This window comes from Chionomys nivalis, chromosome 10, assembly GCF_950005125.1.
Source record: "Chionomys nivalis chromosome 10, mChiNiv1.1, whole genome shotgun sequence".
Classification (NCBI taxonomy): Eukaryota; Metazoa; Chordata; class Mammalia; order Rodentia; family Cricetidae; genus Chionomys; species Chionomys nivalis.
The window spans coordinates 42464707-42482848 of NC_080095.1; the positions used below are offsets into that span (position 1 = coordinate 42464707).

Consider the following 18142-nt stretch of genomic DNA (forward strand, 5'->3'; position numbering starts at 1 on the left):
AACCAAGTTTCTGGTGTACGAATTAGATTGACATCAAATTTCTGGTGTATCTGTTAAAGTTTAATCACTGAAATGACAAAAATTTTATTGTCACAAGCAGTGTTCACAGTGCCACTGGAGACAGGTTTCTCCTCCGCATCCCCATAGGGATATGTACCCGAACAAGGCCCCACTGAATCTACTCCATTCTGCCGTTCTGTTAAGGAACCTGAACAAGGCCCTACTAAACTCACTCCATTGTGCCGTTCTGTTAAGAAATTTTCTTAGTTGACAGTCTAACAGTGGAGGAGAAAGCAATTTTTAAAATGTTCATCAGGCAGGGCAGGGTATCTAACCAAGATCAAATGTGAACAAACATTCAGTCTCTTCCTGCCTGTACAGAGATTTCTTTCTCCTTAGAAGTCAACATTAAGGATAATAATAATCTTCCCAGTCACAAGGCAAAACTAACTAACCGACCCACCCAAGCAAGGTCCCAAGGACACAGGAGCTTCAGCAGACTGGCCATTAAACAGAACCCCTGGTCACTCCAGCTGACGTTTGGGGTCATTGGGAGCCCCTGGGCTTATCCATTGCTCTCATGAGCAATAAGCAGAGATCAGTTCTCACGCACACTTACTGACTAGGGCATCCTTTACAACTCCATGTTTTGACGATATCAAGAGGTACCTTGCTCTGAAAGCATTTTAACATAAATCACGTACTTACCCATCTGGTCGGCAATGCTGTCCTCACTTCTTTGCCAGCTGGGTGTGGATTTTCCAGTGACAACAATATCTGACTGAGTGTTCTGCCTGTCGATGGAGGCTGGGGATCTTCGGCTCACCCCAAACCTGTGGTGATTCCCAAGCAAAAGTAAGACACATCAGAATCTTTACCCACAAGGTGGAGTCCTGGTTCTGATGACAGGTATTACCAGTTTCTGCTTGCACGTCTGTGCATGTAGAAATATCTCTCTGCTCAGGGAGGCAGGCCTATTATTGAAATCAAGTGGTAACTAGGGCAAGGAGCTTGCTAACGAAGACCCAGAGAGTAAGAAACCCAAGTCCACCAGCCCACATAGCCGAGTTCAGATTGCCATTTACCACCATCCCACTTTAAATCACTCATACACAGCTTCTGAACAGTACATCAGTGTGTGTGTGGGGGGGGTCTCGTAATTCAGTGAGGCACTAAATCATTAAGTTACTCTTGGATCAATTATTTTCTGAGCAATGTACTCTATGATCTGAAAAACAAAGACAACTATCATTTACATCATACACGAGCCACTTTCTAATTATGTGAATTCTAAATTGCTATCGGGAAGGGCAATTTGGAAGTAGGTAAGCTGGCATGTAAAATGGTATAATATCTACTTTTTGAAAGAAATTTAGCTATTTAGTGAGCCAGTTTGATTTTCCCCTTGAAAAAATAGTAATGTTTATTTTAACTAAATAATATGAAACCATGTCTTTATCAATACAGCATGAATGCTGATATAAATTCTGAGACTAGAAAGGGCCAGAGTATAGAACTCAAGTATTTATGTGGAAATTTACTATATTTTTCATGCTTTCTGTGGTGTTTTGAATAAAAGTGGCCTGCATAGACGCACAGGGAGTGGCACATTAGGAGGAGTAGCTGGAATAGGTATTGGAGTAGGTGTGGCATTGTTGAAGGAAGTGCGTCACTAGAGGCAGGCTTTGAGGTCTCAGATGCTCAAGTCAGGCCCAGTGTGTCATTCCTTCCTGCACCTACAGATCCAGATGTAGAACTCTTGCTTCCTTCTCTAGCACCATATCTGCCTGCACACCACCATGCTTCCCACAGTGAGGATAATGGACTAAACCTCTGAAAGGATAAGACAGACCCAATTAAATGTCATGGTCATGGTGTCTCTTCATAGCAAAAGAAACCCTAACCAAGACAATTACTAACTAACTTCTAAAAAACTGAGTAAATAACACAGGCCTCTATAGGTTCTGTATCTACTGATGGCTGGGCTTTCCCTGTGATGACAGACACACGACCATTTCCTACAAGAGCAATATTGGGAAGTGGGGAGCCCTGGGGGTGAGCAAACATGGAGCTGAGATGAGACTGGTGATCCAGGAGAACTGAAGAAAATCCCTGAGCTCTGCCTCATTCTCTTTACACACAACATGGCAGTTGGTGTAGGAGGTCCTTCTGTCTATGTGTTGCTTTCATTCATTAATAAAGGAACTGCTTTGGGCCTATGCAGAGCTGTAGGGGAACAGAGCTAGGCAGGGAAAACAAAACGGAATGCTGGGAAGAGGAGGAGAGAGATGCCACTGATCTGTGGCCAGAGGAAGACGTGCTGAAACTTTGCTGGTAGACCACGACCTCGTGGTGATACATAGATTAATAGACATGGGTTAAATTAAGATGTAAGAGTTAGCCAATAAGAAGCTAGTGCTAACGGGCTAAGCAGTGATTTAATTAATACAGCTTTTGTGTGATTATTTTGGGTCAGGGCGACTGGGACGAACAAGTGGTTCCTTGCTACAGGCAATTCCACTACAGAACTCTAGATAACAAAATCTAGGCAAAAAACTTAGTACAGAAGGCTACAGAAATATTTACTGCAGTAAAATATTTAGGAAATTATCTTCCTAGTTGCTGTGGCAAATGTTGCTTGGTTAGAAGCACCTATGTAAGGCTTACTGTGAAAACCCATCTTATACGTGCAGGCAGTCCAAGAGAGAAACCTTGATTTATAAGAATATTAGGGAAACAGAGATTCACAAATCTGCTTTCTGCCCCCGAAGCAGTTAAAACTCTCAACACTGACCCTTCGGTCCTATTCCAAATGTACACCAAAGGAAGGCTTTCCAAAAACAGGGCAAGGGGCCAGTTAGACACAGGTTCCAGTCTCACTTTCCTCCCCCACCCTTTGGTAGCAGAGGAAATTAAACTTTCTCCATGTCAGAATTTATAGGAGATAATTTTTTCTATGTTCAATTAAGTAAATACCAATACACTTTAAATTCTGCCTTGAAAAGCATTTCACTTCTAATGTATGTGTGTCAGAGAACCTAAGACAAACATCTTGTCCCTGAGGGATTTAGATAAAAGGTCTAAATCTCAGACTGGGTCTCATTTTAGAGGGTCTTGTAGGAGACACACTTGATGCTTGAGGCACTGGTGGTCGCTGAAAGCAGTTTAAAGCAACCACTCAGCTCACACAGGACACACTCAGTGGCCAGGCATGCAGTCACCTAAGCTGCCCACTTCTCTACAGGAGGCTAGCACCTCTCAAAGAAACTTCTTCACAATGGGCTGGAACCTGCTCCCAGCCGCCATCACAGACAAGTATTATCCCTCACTAGGGGCTCTTCCGTATCAGCTACAACACTAATGTCTCCACTTACTTTGCTGATATACTTTTAGAGGATATCACAGACGGAAAGATTTTATTATTGTTAGCTCATTTACATTTCAGGGCTGCAATAATGATGAAGGTATGCTGACTTCTTCATTGCAAAGGCAAATCATATCATTTAAAAATCTAATTTAAATAAGAAATAATTAGTTGGGATTGTGGTACGATATGATAAGTAACTCACAACCTCTCTGCTAGGACTGATGAAGAAAAGCTATGAAGAAAAGCTAAAATTATTTTCTAGTCATCATTGAAGCAATTACAGTAAGATATGTGCACTTCAAACAGGCTACTGGGGAGACAGCAAGGTGGAGAAGGCGTATTCTAGAGTGCTTTTATCACCTACCTTCTCTTAATATAAACATTTAACACCACCAGCAAAATATTCATATTCAATATGAAAAACAATGGAGGAGCCGGAGGATGGCTCAGCGGTTAAGAGCTCCGGATCCTCTTCTAGAGGACTTGAGTCTGATTCCCAGAACCCACATGATTGCTCACAACCATCCATATCTCTATTTCCTGGGGATCCGATGCCCTGTTCTGACCTCCAAGGGCACCAGGCATACATGTGATACATACATAAAGGAAGAACATGCACACACACAAATAAATAAATCTTTTTAAAAACCCAACAGAATACTATCATAGTGGAGAAATCTCAGGAGAGTAATCAAATCACAAGTCCATCTGTTAATCAGTCTTTGGGAAAATGCAGACCAAAACCATTAGACTTTTCAGTGGTTCAGGTTCTTTCTCAGAGACACAACAGAGAGAAGACACAGCTCGGTTGGTTCTCTTATTCTGGGCAGAGGCAGCTTGTGTGTGCTATGCTGTATTTCTGTGCCCATGACTTCAAAGCCCTGATATTTGAGCCTCCTAACCCAAAGTGAACTTTAAAATAAGATACAGTTCCTTCCCTTTTAAAATTTTGTTGTTTTCTAGTGACACTGGAGACAAAACCTAGGGCCTCCTGCTAGGTGAGTGTGCTAATCTGGGCTACAGCCACAGCCTGCACTGGGAGCTTTGTCAGTGCAAATGGTTACTTTTGGGCATTAGTGTCAATGAAGAGTAAAAAGAAAACAACAACTAGTTGGTTGTACGCCCTTAATCCCAGAACTCCCAGAATTTGGGAGGGGGCACAAGCAGAACTCTAAGTTCGAGGCCAGCCTGGTCTACAGAGTGAGATGCAGGACAGCCAGGGCTGCACAGAGAAACCCTGTATCAAAAAACCAAGTAACAAAAAAACAAAAACAAATAAACCAACACAGGTATTTTACAAGACAATTTTAAGTTTGGGGTGTCATTATCTGTCTATCAGCAGCAATATGAACCCCAGCGCAAGCAGGGTTTTTGCTGAGTTCACGTTGGAGGAAATACTAGGAAACCACAAAGTCCTTCTGGCGACACTAAATGATATGTACGATGGAGAAACTGATGTTTTTTGACGTTGCTGCCGCACTGGTCATCTTATTCAGGTGGTCTGACCACTGGGACACTCTTCTATTTGGAGCATTAGCTCATCTTCCCTGCAGGTTGCATGGAGGTTTGTGAGGCCTGCCTGAAGGGATATCATTCTACATGTCTAAATGACCACTCTCCAGGGGACCAAATGGCATCAGACCTACCCTTCGGGCATGGACTTTTGTCTGTAGGTACCACCACCAGAGCCAGTCTCACTGGAAGAGGACAGGTTGCTGGGGGAGTTACGGCACTGGGATCTTGCCAAAGCCATGGATGAGACTGTCACATAGATGTCCGAACCAGGAGACAGCCTGCAAAGTGTGAAGCAAAAACATGAAGTCAGCAACTCATAGAGAAAAAGCCCAAGGTGAGTGCATGGTAGAGGACGTCATAGAAACGCCACAAAGGCAGTGGCCTCGTGGAGACGTGAAAACAATCGAAGCTCACAAGAGAAACCTCCGCCTAACACCATTCCTGGGGAACAGCTGGAAAACGGACTTGCAGGGTGTGGAATCCACAAAACAATTACAGGGGAAGGACCTAGAAAACACACATGCTTCCAAAAGCTTCCAGGATTCAATCAGGTGGAGTGCTATGCAGTCTCCAGGTTGGCAGAGCAGAGGATAAGGGAACCCCAGTGGCATTAACCAGCAGTTGGTTCCAGTGCCCCACACTGCCCATCGCAGGGCCACTGTGAGAGCGTCCTTTTCCTGCCTGTTTCCTAGCTCATTACTCAAAGTTCATCATATTCTGCCCTGACAACTGGTTTTTATAATTTTGGTTGATAGTAGCATCACACTAAGAACTTCCACAGGGAAAAATTCCTGGAATTGCACTGTAGGATTTTCACAGCAGGAATGTGCTGTCTTGGCCACAGCATACCGGTCAGCTGACTACTAAGGCGAGGCTGGAACTCTGTGGGCAGGACAGACAGTTTCTCCCTCAACGTTCTCTACTCTAGTAGCCACAGGGACATCTGCCTGCTGACAACTGTGACCAGGCTTAGTAACAAAGTGAGCACCTGCAGATGCCTGGACTCCCCTAGTAGGGTGGGCTGCTCCCATGGGATAGCTGAGGAAGTGGGTTCTAAGTCATTCATCCCAGGCCCCAATAGGCTGTGTTTTATGTGAGTTGCTGTCGACAGAGAAGGCAGGGATGGCTTCTACTAATGAGATGGTCTGTATGGGTTTGACACGGTCAACAGACTTCTAATGAGAATACATTCAGTTCTAAGCAGAGTGGAAACCCTGGGCTAGAACCTGGCTGATGGAATAAAGCCATTTTTACAGTGAGTCTACAGATGGGGAGGAGTTTCGCTCAAAAGGCGGCAGAAGGGCTAAGAGCCACACCAAGATGCTTTTCTAGTGGAGACAGCAAGGACAGCTGCTATGAGTCTAATTCCGAATTTATCCACGAGGCGGATCTGAGTTCTCTCAGGCTGTCTCCTAGACGTGGCTTCTTAATCCTCTTCTAATTCAAATCAAGCTTCTTCGAAAGGAACAGCTTTCTCCCGGGGCCACAATGGGACTGTCCTCCTCTACTTGTTATATCAAGCTAAGCATCTTGGAACCATGTTTCCCTTTCTCTCTCCGATCTTCCAGATTTAACTATTCTAACCAAGCTGCGCTTTTGTGTGCTACACACGGACTCTGTCCTAGCACCCTGGGTACTAGCTTTGAAAACACAAACACTGAATCCGGGCTCCCACCATGACTGCCCCCTTGACCTCTTTTCACCCTAACGGTCTCTGACTTCCAGGCTCCGTCCATGCCACCTCTCCAACAGTGCCTAGAAGTGCTCTTCCACCATGTCAACCAACCCTGGAAGCTTCCCCAAAGTTCCCCTTGTCTACAGGATAGACAACCGTGTCACCATCTCCAAGGTCCTGAACCACCTGGCACTGTTCTCTCCCCTCCAGGGCCCCGTGTCTTGGCTCTGGATAGGCTGACTGTGGGCCAGAATTCAGAGAGCCACCACCCTCACACCTTCACTCATCTGCTGTCTATCTAGAAAGCCTTCCTCTCTTCCTCCTAACCCCCAACTCCAGTATTATATCTATACGCACAGAGCAGAACCTCTTCAAACCTCACAGTGGCCCCTTCTGTCTCCCCGCGACACTCTGTCCCGACGGCACAGGACGGAGCCCTATCTTTATTTTACATGCATGAGTATTGTGGCTGTATGCATACAGGTACGCCACTTATATATCCCTGGTACCTGTAGAGGCTAGAAGAGGGTGCTGGATTCCTGGAACAGAGAGTTACAGAGGTTGTGAGCCACTGAACCTAGGTCTTCTGCAAGAGCAGCAAGTACTATTAATCACTGAGCTACTCCTGACCGCCCCCCCCCACTTTGTCCCAGTGAGGGGTTCTTACTCATGGAAGATCTAGGACGGCTAAAAAGTATTAGCTTTTAGAATTTGTAATTTGCTAAAAGCAATTATAAGCCGATCAGTGTGCCGAGACAGAGATGGAGTTACAGGGGCTAAGACAACAGCAGAAACCATCAATGTCACAGATGCAAAGGGAACACTAAGGATGCTGCTCCAATATGAACTAGGACAAGCAGAATACTGGTGTCTGGGGACTGTGATGAAAAGCCAGGCCAGGCCACCTCGAAGCACCTTGCCCCATGATCACAAGCCAGGCTCCTCAGTGGTCAATCTGACCACCACAGGGTTTACCATATACACACAGGGTGAAAGTACGATCCTCACAAGGGTTCCTCAGACTCTTGCTCTGTGTTCCACCACTTGCAGAGAAAAACCTGTGCCCACATGGCATCACCTATTCTGGTATTACCACACGGACCTTAATGAGGATGCCAGGGTCCATGCTGTGTCTGCAGGCAGCTGTGTGCTTAGTGATTAGAGGAACCTAGTTGAATCTTGTCTAGGGTACTGGTTTTTCGGATTTGCCTTTATTTTATTTTATGTGAATGGTATTTGGCCTGCATGTGAATCTGTGAGCCCTGTATATGCAGTGCCCACAGAGGCCAGAAGAGGGCATGATATCCCCAGGGATTGGATTATAGACAACTGTGAGCCACTCTGTGGGGGCTGGGAACCAAACCTGATTCTCTGAAAGAGCATCCAGTGCTCCTAACCACTGAGCCATCCCTCTCGTCCCCAGTACGGTGCTTTGATAGGACAATGATCAAGATATATCTGAGTACCAAGAAATGGATGTTCCTACACTGTGTTCTCCTAAGATTTTTCTCAGATGTCTCAATCCAATCAGATATAACCAGGGCTGGAAGGGAGGAGGAAGGGGAAAGAGCAAGTCACAAACAAGAAAACTGAGTAAGAATGAGGGAACAGCACAGACCCAAGGCAGCGTGATGCCATTTGCCTTCCTGCCCCAGAGTCTGCCTTCTGTATGCACCTAACATAGACAGACCAGATGTGTTTACATTTTATATAGCTTTGATACTGTCCTGCAAAGAGAAAGAAATGCTGTAGAAAACATGGGGAAATGAGGGTGACAGCAGGATGTGAGGGCCAGTGGGACATCTAGGCAGCTGAGTCATATCAGCTTATGCACATGGCTCCTTAGGCAAAGTTAAGATAGAACTTTTATCTTTAGCTTTGGAACTAGCTTTCTGTAGCCTGTTCTCCAAAGCATACATTAAACTAAAACACTTCACGCTCGCTCTCAACATCAGCTCTTTTACTTGGCAAATGTCTCAGAAACTTCTATTTGGTTACTGGAGTTGTCCCAAACTGAAAAGTCTTTCCAGGAGGCTGGCGTTCATTCCAGCTCTTTTCTGTATTTATGGAAGTCAATGGTGGCTCTGTTTTCTGACTGTTCACACACAGAGGACACGCACGGAGCAGCTGAAGGAAAGCCACCCCAGTGTGTTTACATCTCCAGATCCATGAAGGCTGGGCAAAGAAAAATTAAAATCAGCTTTATTCCGTGATGCACAAACTCTGCTGTTTTCAATACTACGACCCTGATGCCAACACACCAATGTTTAACAGGCCTGTTCAGGAGTGAAGGTGTGACTGTTTGGTGCCAGCAGTCCAGCGCTATAGAGCCAGACTGGTTATTGTCCTGCGAGCTCCCCCGCCACTCTGAAGTGTGCTCTGGTTGCCTGGGTGCCAGCAGGCCGGCTCTGCAGAGCTGGAGGCTAGCTGTTGCTGGGCACTGTGCCATTCTGAAGGGATGCTCTGAAATGGACAGCAGTCTCTTCTCATGGGCTCTCAGCACACTGACCTCCCTAGACTGTGCTGGGCCCTCACGGCCTAAGCACACCTGTTTTAGGAACTGCTGTGCCCAGTACCTTACAGTACCATGGAGCCTTTTCCTCTAAAATAACTTTTCCTGCTTTGTTCTGTTTTAAAGAAACCAAAACACTGAGTATTAATAACCACACAGGTTTAGAGAATGAAGATTAACTACCTTTTAATTGCTATGAAATCTATAATCTCACAGAAAATAAATAATAACCTTGTGGGGGGACAGAGCATAACACTGGGTGTTGTTCCTCAAGTATTGCCCTAATACTTATTTAGTTATTTTGAAACAGGTCTCTCACTGGCTGCTGGGGGTGAAGTCATCAATAGTCTTCCAGCTACGAAGTCAGTGAACTGCAATAATGACCAGTGCTGCAAGATATGCTTATGGGTACAACAGAGGCACAAATGTTACCAGCATGACCAGCCACTTTCTGGCTGGATTTAAGGCCTGCTCCACAGGAGGAAACACATGCCTGGTATCACAATCTAGTCCAGGACCCATGGTTGAACCTATCATTTTGCTAAAAGGACACAGTACCAAACTGCACTCTAGATTCCTATCTCTCTACCCACAGATCACTGCGGTGCTCAGATATCATCAGAGAAGTCTCTGTGCAGTGGGCAGTGGATAACACAGAAACTCGTAACTGGTCAAAGGAAAGAGAAAAGTGAGTGTGGATTGTTCAGCCACAAATGGGACATCTATTCCAAACCCCTTCTTCAAGCTCAAGGACCACTGCAGAAGAAGCAGAGAGATTGCAAGAGCTAGAGGTCAGGAAGGAACAGAGTGAAACAGTGACTTCTGGACACGACAGGGTAACTGCACTCATGAACCAATAGCAATACAAGACCCGCACAAGAACAAGCCATTCAATGCTCTAGCATAGAGTGGGGAGAAATTCCTAAGTTCCTACTCCTAACTGAGTGTGTTGGTTTGAATAAGAATAGCACCCATAGGCTTGTATGTTTGACTACTTGGTCCCAGTTGGTGGAACTGTTTGGTAAGGATTAGGAGGTATCGCCTTGTTGGAGGAGGTGAGTCACTGTAAGTGGGCCCATGCCATTTACCAGGTAGTGCTCTCTCTTCTCTGTCTCCCCGACCCCCACTACTTCCTGCTTCTGGATCAGATGTTAAGTCTCAGCTATTGCTCCAGTGCCATGCCTGTCCTCCCTGATGACATGCTCTCCGCCACGATGAAACTGCAAGCAAATCCCTAATCAAATGTTTTCTTTTATAAGTTGCCTTGATCATGGTATCCCTTCACAGCAACAGAAAAGTAACTAAGATACTGGGGAAATATAGATAGCTCATGGCTTCTGGGGGAAGAAAGTCAGTTTTCTCCAAGTGTGGTCCCTGGTAGGTGCACCACACTCCAGTGGATTGTCTCACATCCCAAAGTTGGTGGGAAGCAAACAGTGAACTTGATGGGTTCTTTAAAAATAATAAAGATTAAAAAATTTTTTAAAGAGGACATCAACTTTAAGAGGAGGAATCTGTCTGGGGGGACTGGGGGCAGGGGAAGGACGATTATGATCAAATACAGTGTGTGAAATTTTCAAAGGATAAAATTATACTAAAGAAAATTACCAAGCCTAAATCTAAGATATATAATAAAATAATCCATGCCTAGCACTGCCATTGGACCAACCCACAGTCAGTGTGCACAGTAGTGATTCTTAAGACCTACTGTTCCCGACAGGGACTGATCACAATTTACCAATCCATCAGTAAGGACTTCTCAATGCCCAAATAGTTAGTAGTATGATAGTTTCCTGAGTATTTAGGATTAATTACACTTCCATTTCCTTCTTTTTACTCCGAAGTGACAACACTGCCCAGACATATCCACAGAGACAAGGCCCTCTGTCACCCAAGCGCAAGCGTGGACTGATGGTAAAAACAATCGAGAGGGTCTCAAACAGCAGCTGTGACTGACAAATTAGATACCCGAGTCCATAATTAAGCACAGCATTCTGCCACAACTTAGCAATTAAAATGCTGTCTACTCAGGGAACAGGACCAAGCTATCTGTCCTCAGCAGTCTACACTCCAACCAGGACTCTTCCAGAATGATTTAAAAAAAAAAAAAAAAAAAAAAAAAGAGTTCTCTAAAGCAATTCAAGGTTACAGAATGACCGTTCTACCCAGTAGTTTCTGCACAGGCTGTGCTCAATTCAAGCAATCCATGGTCCTCTTTCATACATTCCTACTGCGTGCTCTGTGAAGAGCTGCTGCTGGCCCCAACCTCAGCTCATCAGCTGTTCAGCCAGGGTCTAAACACAGCTGTGAGCATTCACAAGCCAGGCACACACCATGGGTGCCTCTTGATAAGAATCAATTCTACAACTAAGGGTGATTCTGGAAGAGGGAAAGAAAAACAAAAATAATTGTAGGCAGGACCAGTCACTTTAACTTGTGGGACCCAGCATATAATGAAAACTGAGGTTCCCATGTTCAAACAGTAGTCCAAATTTCCAAAACCCATATTCCAAAGACAAAAGCAGAGCACAGACTTGGCTTAAGTGTGGGGCCTGTGTGACTGCAGAGGCCTGAAGCTGACCTCCACTCCAGTGAATGTGACTGGAGACCATTCAGTACATTAACACGAATCCATTTTCCTATTTTCTGTTGAGTGGTAGTGGGTTTAACTCGTGCAGCACATGGCCATGAAGTAGGCACTGGAGTCAGATGGCTCAATGCCGACCTCAGCTTCATCACTAACCAGTTGCGACTTTGCACAACCTCTCTTTCAGTCACTGTGTGCCCTCACCCACGGGGGGAGATTAAATACAATCAACTGGGCTCAGGAAAGGATTAACTAAGAAGACTCATACAAAGACCTAAAGGTGGTGTAGATGAACTCAATGGTCATCTAAAGAGCTTAAGAGAGACCAGGTAAGATGTGACAGTGGAAAGCGAAGCATAGGGTGCCTGAGATCAATTACCAGTCAGATCTATTGGGAACACAGGGGAAGAGGAAGCTCTGATAAAGAAAATACATTTGACACGGAAACTGACATGGGAAGCCAGGTCAGTCACAAAAGTCAGAAGGGTCATGTACGTGTAGCAGGGGTAGAGGCTGCCCTCCATGGTGGCACGCTGTGCTGGGACACTGGAAGCCACAATGGGAAGGCTCCACCACAGGTCACCTGACAGTTCTTCCCCAACGCCAACTGACTTGAACTTTACGATCACTTTTTAGGCCCATTTAATTTGCCCAGACAGATTCTGCAGCATTTCCCACGACTTCTGCTGGTGCCCAGGCCACCAGGGCTGTTTTCAGCATAGCAGACACCCTGAATTAACCATGACCCTATCAGTCAAGACTACAGCTCATTCCTGGGAACATACTAGTCCCAACACATGGTTACTAAGGTGGAAGGCAGATTCACCTGCTACACCACCACAGTGCCTAGCTTGCACATCCTGCACCTCAGGTGCCCTGGTTTCCAGGTACCTGATAGCCCAGGTAGCTGTGTAGGGAGGAAAGACTTCTAGGCATTTCAGTAGCCTGGACCTGGCACCACAGTGGGCATTTGCCCATCATTCCTTAGGCTATTCTGGAGAATACTTAAAGGGGCTGGAAGGCTTGCCAAGCCCATGCCGCTGGGTCATTTTCTGAATGCCTGAATAGCAATCATCCTTTAAAAAGTAGTATGAAGTATAAGCTCTCAAGCTAAGAAGGAAGAAACTTAATCACCAAGGAAGAACTCCAGGGCCGAGGAGATGGCTCAACAGTAAAGTGTCTGCGGCATAGGCATGAGGATCCGAGTTCCATCCCCAGCACCACACAAAAGTGAGGTGCAGCAGGGAGTGCTGGTAGTCCCAGTGGTGTTGGTGCAGGGATGGTGATAGTGCATCTGGAGGGCTTGCTGGCCAGCACTCATAGCTGAGTCAGTGATATCCAGGCTCAGTGAGAGACCCCAGCAAAAAAAAAAAAGTGGAAGGGCAAATGAGATGGTTCAGTGGATAAAGGTATTTGCTGCCCTGTGATGCAAACCCAACAACCTGAATTTGATTCTCAGGTGGAAGGAGAAAATCGAGCCTATAAAACGGTCCTGACTTCCACAGACAAGCTGTGGAGTTTCTGGCCCTGCTTCCACAAACCCGCTCTCCCTACCACCACCGCCCCCTCTCCCGAGAACTCAAGAGAAGATGAGGATTATCTTGAAGTAGGGATGATAGGGATGAGGGCAGAAGTAAGAAAGAATGTAGGGAAATTGGACCAATTCCTAGGTCAGGCTGTGATACAGGAGTACACACATGGTAACCATACCATACTTCATCAAGGTAGGTATGATGGAAAAGGAAGAGGTGGAAAGGAGAGGGGCAGGGTGAAGGGTAAGTCAGTTTGGACTTCAAGTATGATACGCCAGCGCTGACATACAGTTGCAGCAGACTTTTAGCAATCAGAGAGGTGTATAAATATGAGAACCAAAACGGAGGCAAAGACAAATCCCTTACACTAGGGTCTTCCTACGCACAGGCGATAACGGAACTCACTGAAGTGCAGGTCAGGGCAAAGACGCTGCACAGCGTGGGGTCAAAGAAATGAGGAAAAACTGAAGGATGAGGAAGCAGGGACAAAAGGCCAATGATTAAAACATAAATTAGGTTTAGAAAGATGAGTGTACTCTTGGCTTCAATTACCACAACAAAGTACCCCAAATAGGCTACTTACAGAAAACAACAACAACAAAAAAAAAAGCTGGGCTGGAGAGATGGCTCAGAGGTTAGTAACAATGGTTGCTCTTCCAGAGGTCATGAGTTCAATTCCCAGCAACCACATGGTGGCTCACAACCACCTATAATGAGATCTGATACCTTCTTCTGGCGTTTAGGCATGCATGCTGGCAGAACATTATATATAATAAATAAATCTTTAAAACAATTTTATTTTATTTTATTTTATTTTGGTTTTTCGAGACAGGGTTTCTCTGTAGCTTTGGAGCCTGTCCTGGAACTCCCTTTGTAGACCAGGCTGGCCTCGAACTCACAGAGATCCGCCTACCTCTGCCTCCCGAGTGCTGGGATTAAAGGCGTGTGCCACCACTGCCCAGCTAAAACAATTTTTTAAAAAAGCTTTTCACTCAGAGTTCTGGGGTTCAGAATGCTAGGACTGAAGCTACTATTTAAGTCTCTTGTGAGTGTGGCATAGGATCACAGGGGTGAGAGCTGGAGGGAATGTTCACATTCTAGACTACAAAACAGAAGGAGTAGGAACAGGAAGGGTACCATAATCCTTTGAGGCTGTGCTCCAATGACATAAGGACTTCTCACTGTGTCTCACATATTAAAGGTTCACGGCACCTCCCAATGGTGCCACCTGGGGGCCAATCCTTTGCACATGGATCTATGGGGGGGGTACACACCCAAACCACAGCGACAAGAAAACGTTTTAAAGAGGGAATGGCAAATGTTAGCTAATAAGCTGGGGCTGAGCAGTGTTCGGTGGCTTTGAGAACACAGATAGCAACATGGACCTCGCCAGGAGCCCAACAAAGCTCCACATGCTGTGATACCCAGATCCCTGTGCCTACTGGAGCAACTGTGATCCAGGGAAAGGGTGTCGGTGCATCCAGGTACCAATGAGATCTAACCCAGACAGTAAAGGGTAGTGCTAAGTTTATTAAACAAGAAGAATGGAAAACTCTTTCATATACTAAGATAACTTTTACTATCCAAAGCCCTTGAAATGATTAGATGTTTTTAACATTAGCACAGATCTAGAGACCTATGACTGGTTCCCAAGTATGCGTAAACTCAGCAATGCAGCAAGTCTAGTGCAAGTCTAGGGCTGTTTTTACTCCATTCCCACCCTTAAATTCTAGATAAACCTGACGTCCAAACCACAGTTGTATCATGTTACCTATTCCTGCTAAATAAAACTACTTTGTTAACAGATACACCCCACAAACACTATAAAATTCTGTAATCAGAAGGACATCTGGGGAGCATAAAATTCTCACATTCAAACTAAACAGATCAAGACCTCAAAGGGCAAAAGTTCTATAGCCTCTAATGTGTTGGTTTCTTCTAACAATGTACAAAGAGCCTTATCCAGTTGAAAAATTCTTGCTAAGAATCCAAATACCAACAGATGTTATTGAACATAGATGATGACCTTAAGTATTAAAAGAAAATAGTTGATCCCATAAATTAGAAGGAAAAAAAAAGCCCTTTGGGCCTGTGGCTCTGCAGACCATGAAATGAAGAGTGGACTCCTGTAAGCAGGCAAATGACTATTTTTATCCAAAAAGGTCTGTGCTGGACCCAAGCAAGGCAAGCAGACGTGTGCCAAGCCAGACAGGCACTAGCGACTGCTGCTGGCTTATGCTGCAAGAGAGCTGGGTTCTTCACAGCTAAGCACAGCTCTGCGGCAGAAGGAATGGAATCAAACAACTGTAAAGCAAGCTCAAGGTTCTGAGTCAAGGCATTTGTGTAGACTACACGAGTCACCTAAAGCCCACCTCATATTCATAAATGGCATAACTACAAACGTAACTACATGAGGGTTGGGGCTCGACGTTAAACTTAAAAACTGGGAATGACAGGATAGAAAACTGACAACATGGACGATTCCCATACATTTCACAGTGGAGATGACCCAGCCATCCTAGCAGACAGAAAGTGAAGACATGAGATTTCACAAGAAAGCCTAGAATCTGGGATCTTAGTAGGGTTCTTAGAGAACACCCTACATGGTAATGAAGCCAGAAGGGGCAGTCAGTAGGGTTCAATATTCCCCCAAACCAATGATAGCCTCACTTCTGTCCCTTCTACCCCTACAGTTCAAAGAAACAGACGCCCCTCCTGTAGTCTCTGGCCTCCCTCAGGGAGGTGCACCTTTCTTTGGGAGGAGGTGAGACAGGCAGTGGGCTCAGGCACATGGAAGATGTGCCTCTAGAGTCCTTGTCCTGGATCTCAGCTGAGAAAATGCCTGCACCAGACTGTGGTGCCACCCCAGGCAGGTGGTCCTGGTGGTGTAAGTAAGCAGGCTGAGGAAGCCACGAGGATCACGCCAGTAAAAGTACCCCTCCATGGCCTCTGCATCAGCCCCTGCCTCCAGGTCTCGCCAGCTTCCCTCAGGGGTGACCTGTGTCCTGAGAGTTGTAGGATGAAGTCAACCCTTTCATCCCCAAGACACTCTTGGTCATGGCGTTTGTCACAGCAACAGAACCCTGACTAAACCAAGCCAGCACTGAAGTAATTAGCCACAAACAGAACACCTACCTCCTGTCAGTTTGCTGGACTCTTACAAGCTTTAGCTTCTGTTGCAGATTAGATTCACCATGGAATCAGAACACATTCCACTATTCTATCATGTGGAATACTGTGAATGGAAGTGACTCAAATGATTCCACCTATGAAAACCTCTAGATTGTTCTGTGGAAGAAGATGGGGCTGGCAGGAAAAAGTGGGCCCTTGAAACGATGACTTCCCAGGTTCATCTTTCAAAGCATGAGCCAAACCATGAGTTACATTTACACTCACCTCAGGAAGGGCCACGTTTGGAGTGAGGAAAACATAGAATTCATTCAGAGATCTCTTGGAGGCTTTTCCTTCTTAAAGGTAACAAAAGCAAGAGGACTCCAGATGGGGTGGAGTGGCTTTGAGTGAGGAGCCTTTTACTGGGGTAAACAGCAAGGTACTGGACATGAATCTTCAGTGAAGGATTTTGGAAAGGCCACTTCTCTGTGTGTGCTTTCACAAAATGTTTCTACGTGGTACTCTGGGATCCCAGGACAGCTAAGTGATGATGATGAACAAGCTTAAAGCTGGACTATGATGCAGGACTTCGCAGAGAGGCCTCCACTCTCAAGTGCCCTGAAGTAGATCCATGACTACGACATTGTCCATGGCACCCTGACCTTGCTGGAGAAGGCTCTGTCACTGGGACTCTTCTACCCACCACAGCTCTGGCACACAGACAACACCCCACCTCTGAAGGCTTCCACAGAAACATTGAGGTGTGAGCATATGAGCAGAAGTGAAAAGAAAATGACCATGAATGGAAGAAAAGAAACTTCTAGCAAGCAACAGACAGAAACCACCTCCAAGGCATTCATCATCTGCAAAACACTTACATCCAATTGTTATTTACACCTGAAAGATGCAGTTAAATACTAGGCCGAGGTCCCAGTCTTAGGTGGTACAGTTCACAGAACCACGGTTAAACATCAAGACTGATCATCAAGGAAGACTCGCTTTTTTGGGAGGGGTCTACTCTGACTTTCAATTTGACTAGAGTTGGCTGCTCATATTCCAGAATCTTCACCCTTGTCCCCTTTGCTTATTTACCCCAGTGTTAAATTATTGTCTTAGCCCTTCCCTGTGTGCTGCTTTCTCCCCACTTTCTTCTACCTTCCAACAAAGGTAGAAGACTTCATGGGAAATCTACTTACTATTTTGAGTTTTGCAGTGATCTGAATGAAAATGGTCTCCAGAGGATAAGAGGGAAAGGTACGATTAGGAGGTGTGGCCTTGTTGGAGTGAGTATGTCACTGGGGGTGGCTTTGAGGTTTCAGGAGCTCAAGTCAGGCCCAGTATAGTTTTCTCTTCCTGTTGCCTACAGGAAGATGATGTAGATCCAGATGTAGAACTCGTGGTTCCTTCTCCAGCACCATGTCTGCATACATGCTGCCATGCTTCCCACGATGACAATAATGGGCTAAACCCATTGGCCAGCCCCAATGACATGTTCTCCTTAATAAGAGTTGCTATAGTCATGGTGTCTCGTCATAGCAATGAAACCGTAACACAAGGTTCTCCTCTCAAAATGCCTTTCAAATAAAATAACAGCAACAAAGATATCCAACCAAAACCACTGCTTCTATCTTACAAGTTGCCTCAAACAATGAAGACTGCCGAAGCTTACTCAAGTCACTTTCACCTCGAGAATCTAAGTTATCTAACTAAGTTTTAATGCAACTGCCACTACATATAAGGTGATGATTTCTGTTGAAAATCCACAGAAATTAAAGAACACACATACAAATCTCACTGCAGGCGGCTGGATAGTCTGCTGGGAAAGCTCCCATGCTTTGGAAGA

General features: G+C 45.4%; 1 protein-coding gene across 7 annotated transcripts in view; it reads right to left on the reverse strand.

Annotated features, from left to right (window-relative positions):
* Sipa1l1 (signal induced proliferation associated 1 like 1) overlaps positions 1-18142 on the reverse strand; it is a 287298-nt gene that overhangs the window by 34294 nt on the left and 234862 nt on the right. For all 7 annotated transcript variants that reach the window (XM_057782143.1, XM_057782147.1, XM_057782150.1 and 4 more), the window contains 2 exons: positions 5014-5160; positions 709-833 (listed from right to left, as the gene is read on the reverse strand). In XM_057782143.1, the coding sequence (XP_057638126.1) occupies positions 709-833; positions 5014-5160 (272 nt within the window). The remainder of the gene's footprint in view (positions 1-708; positions 834-5013; positions 5161-18142) is intronic.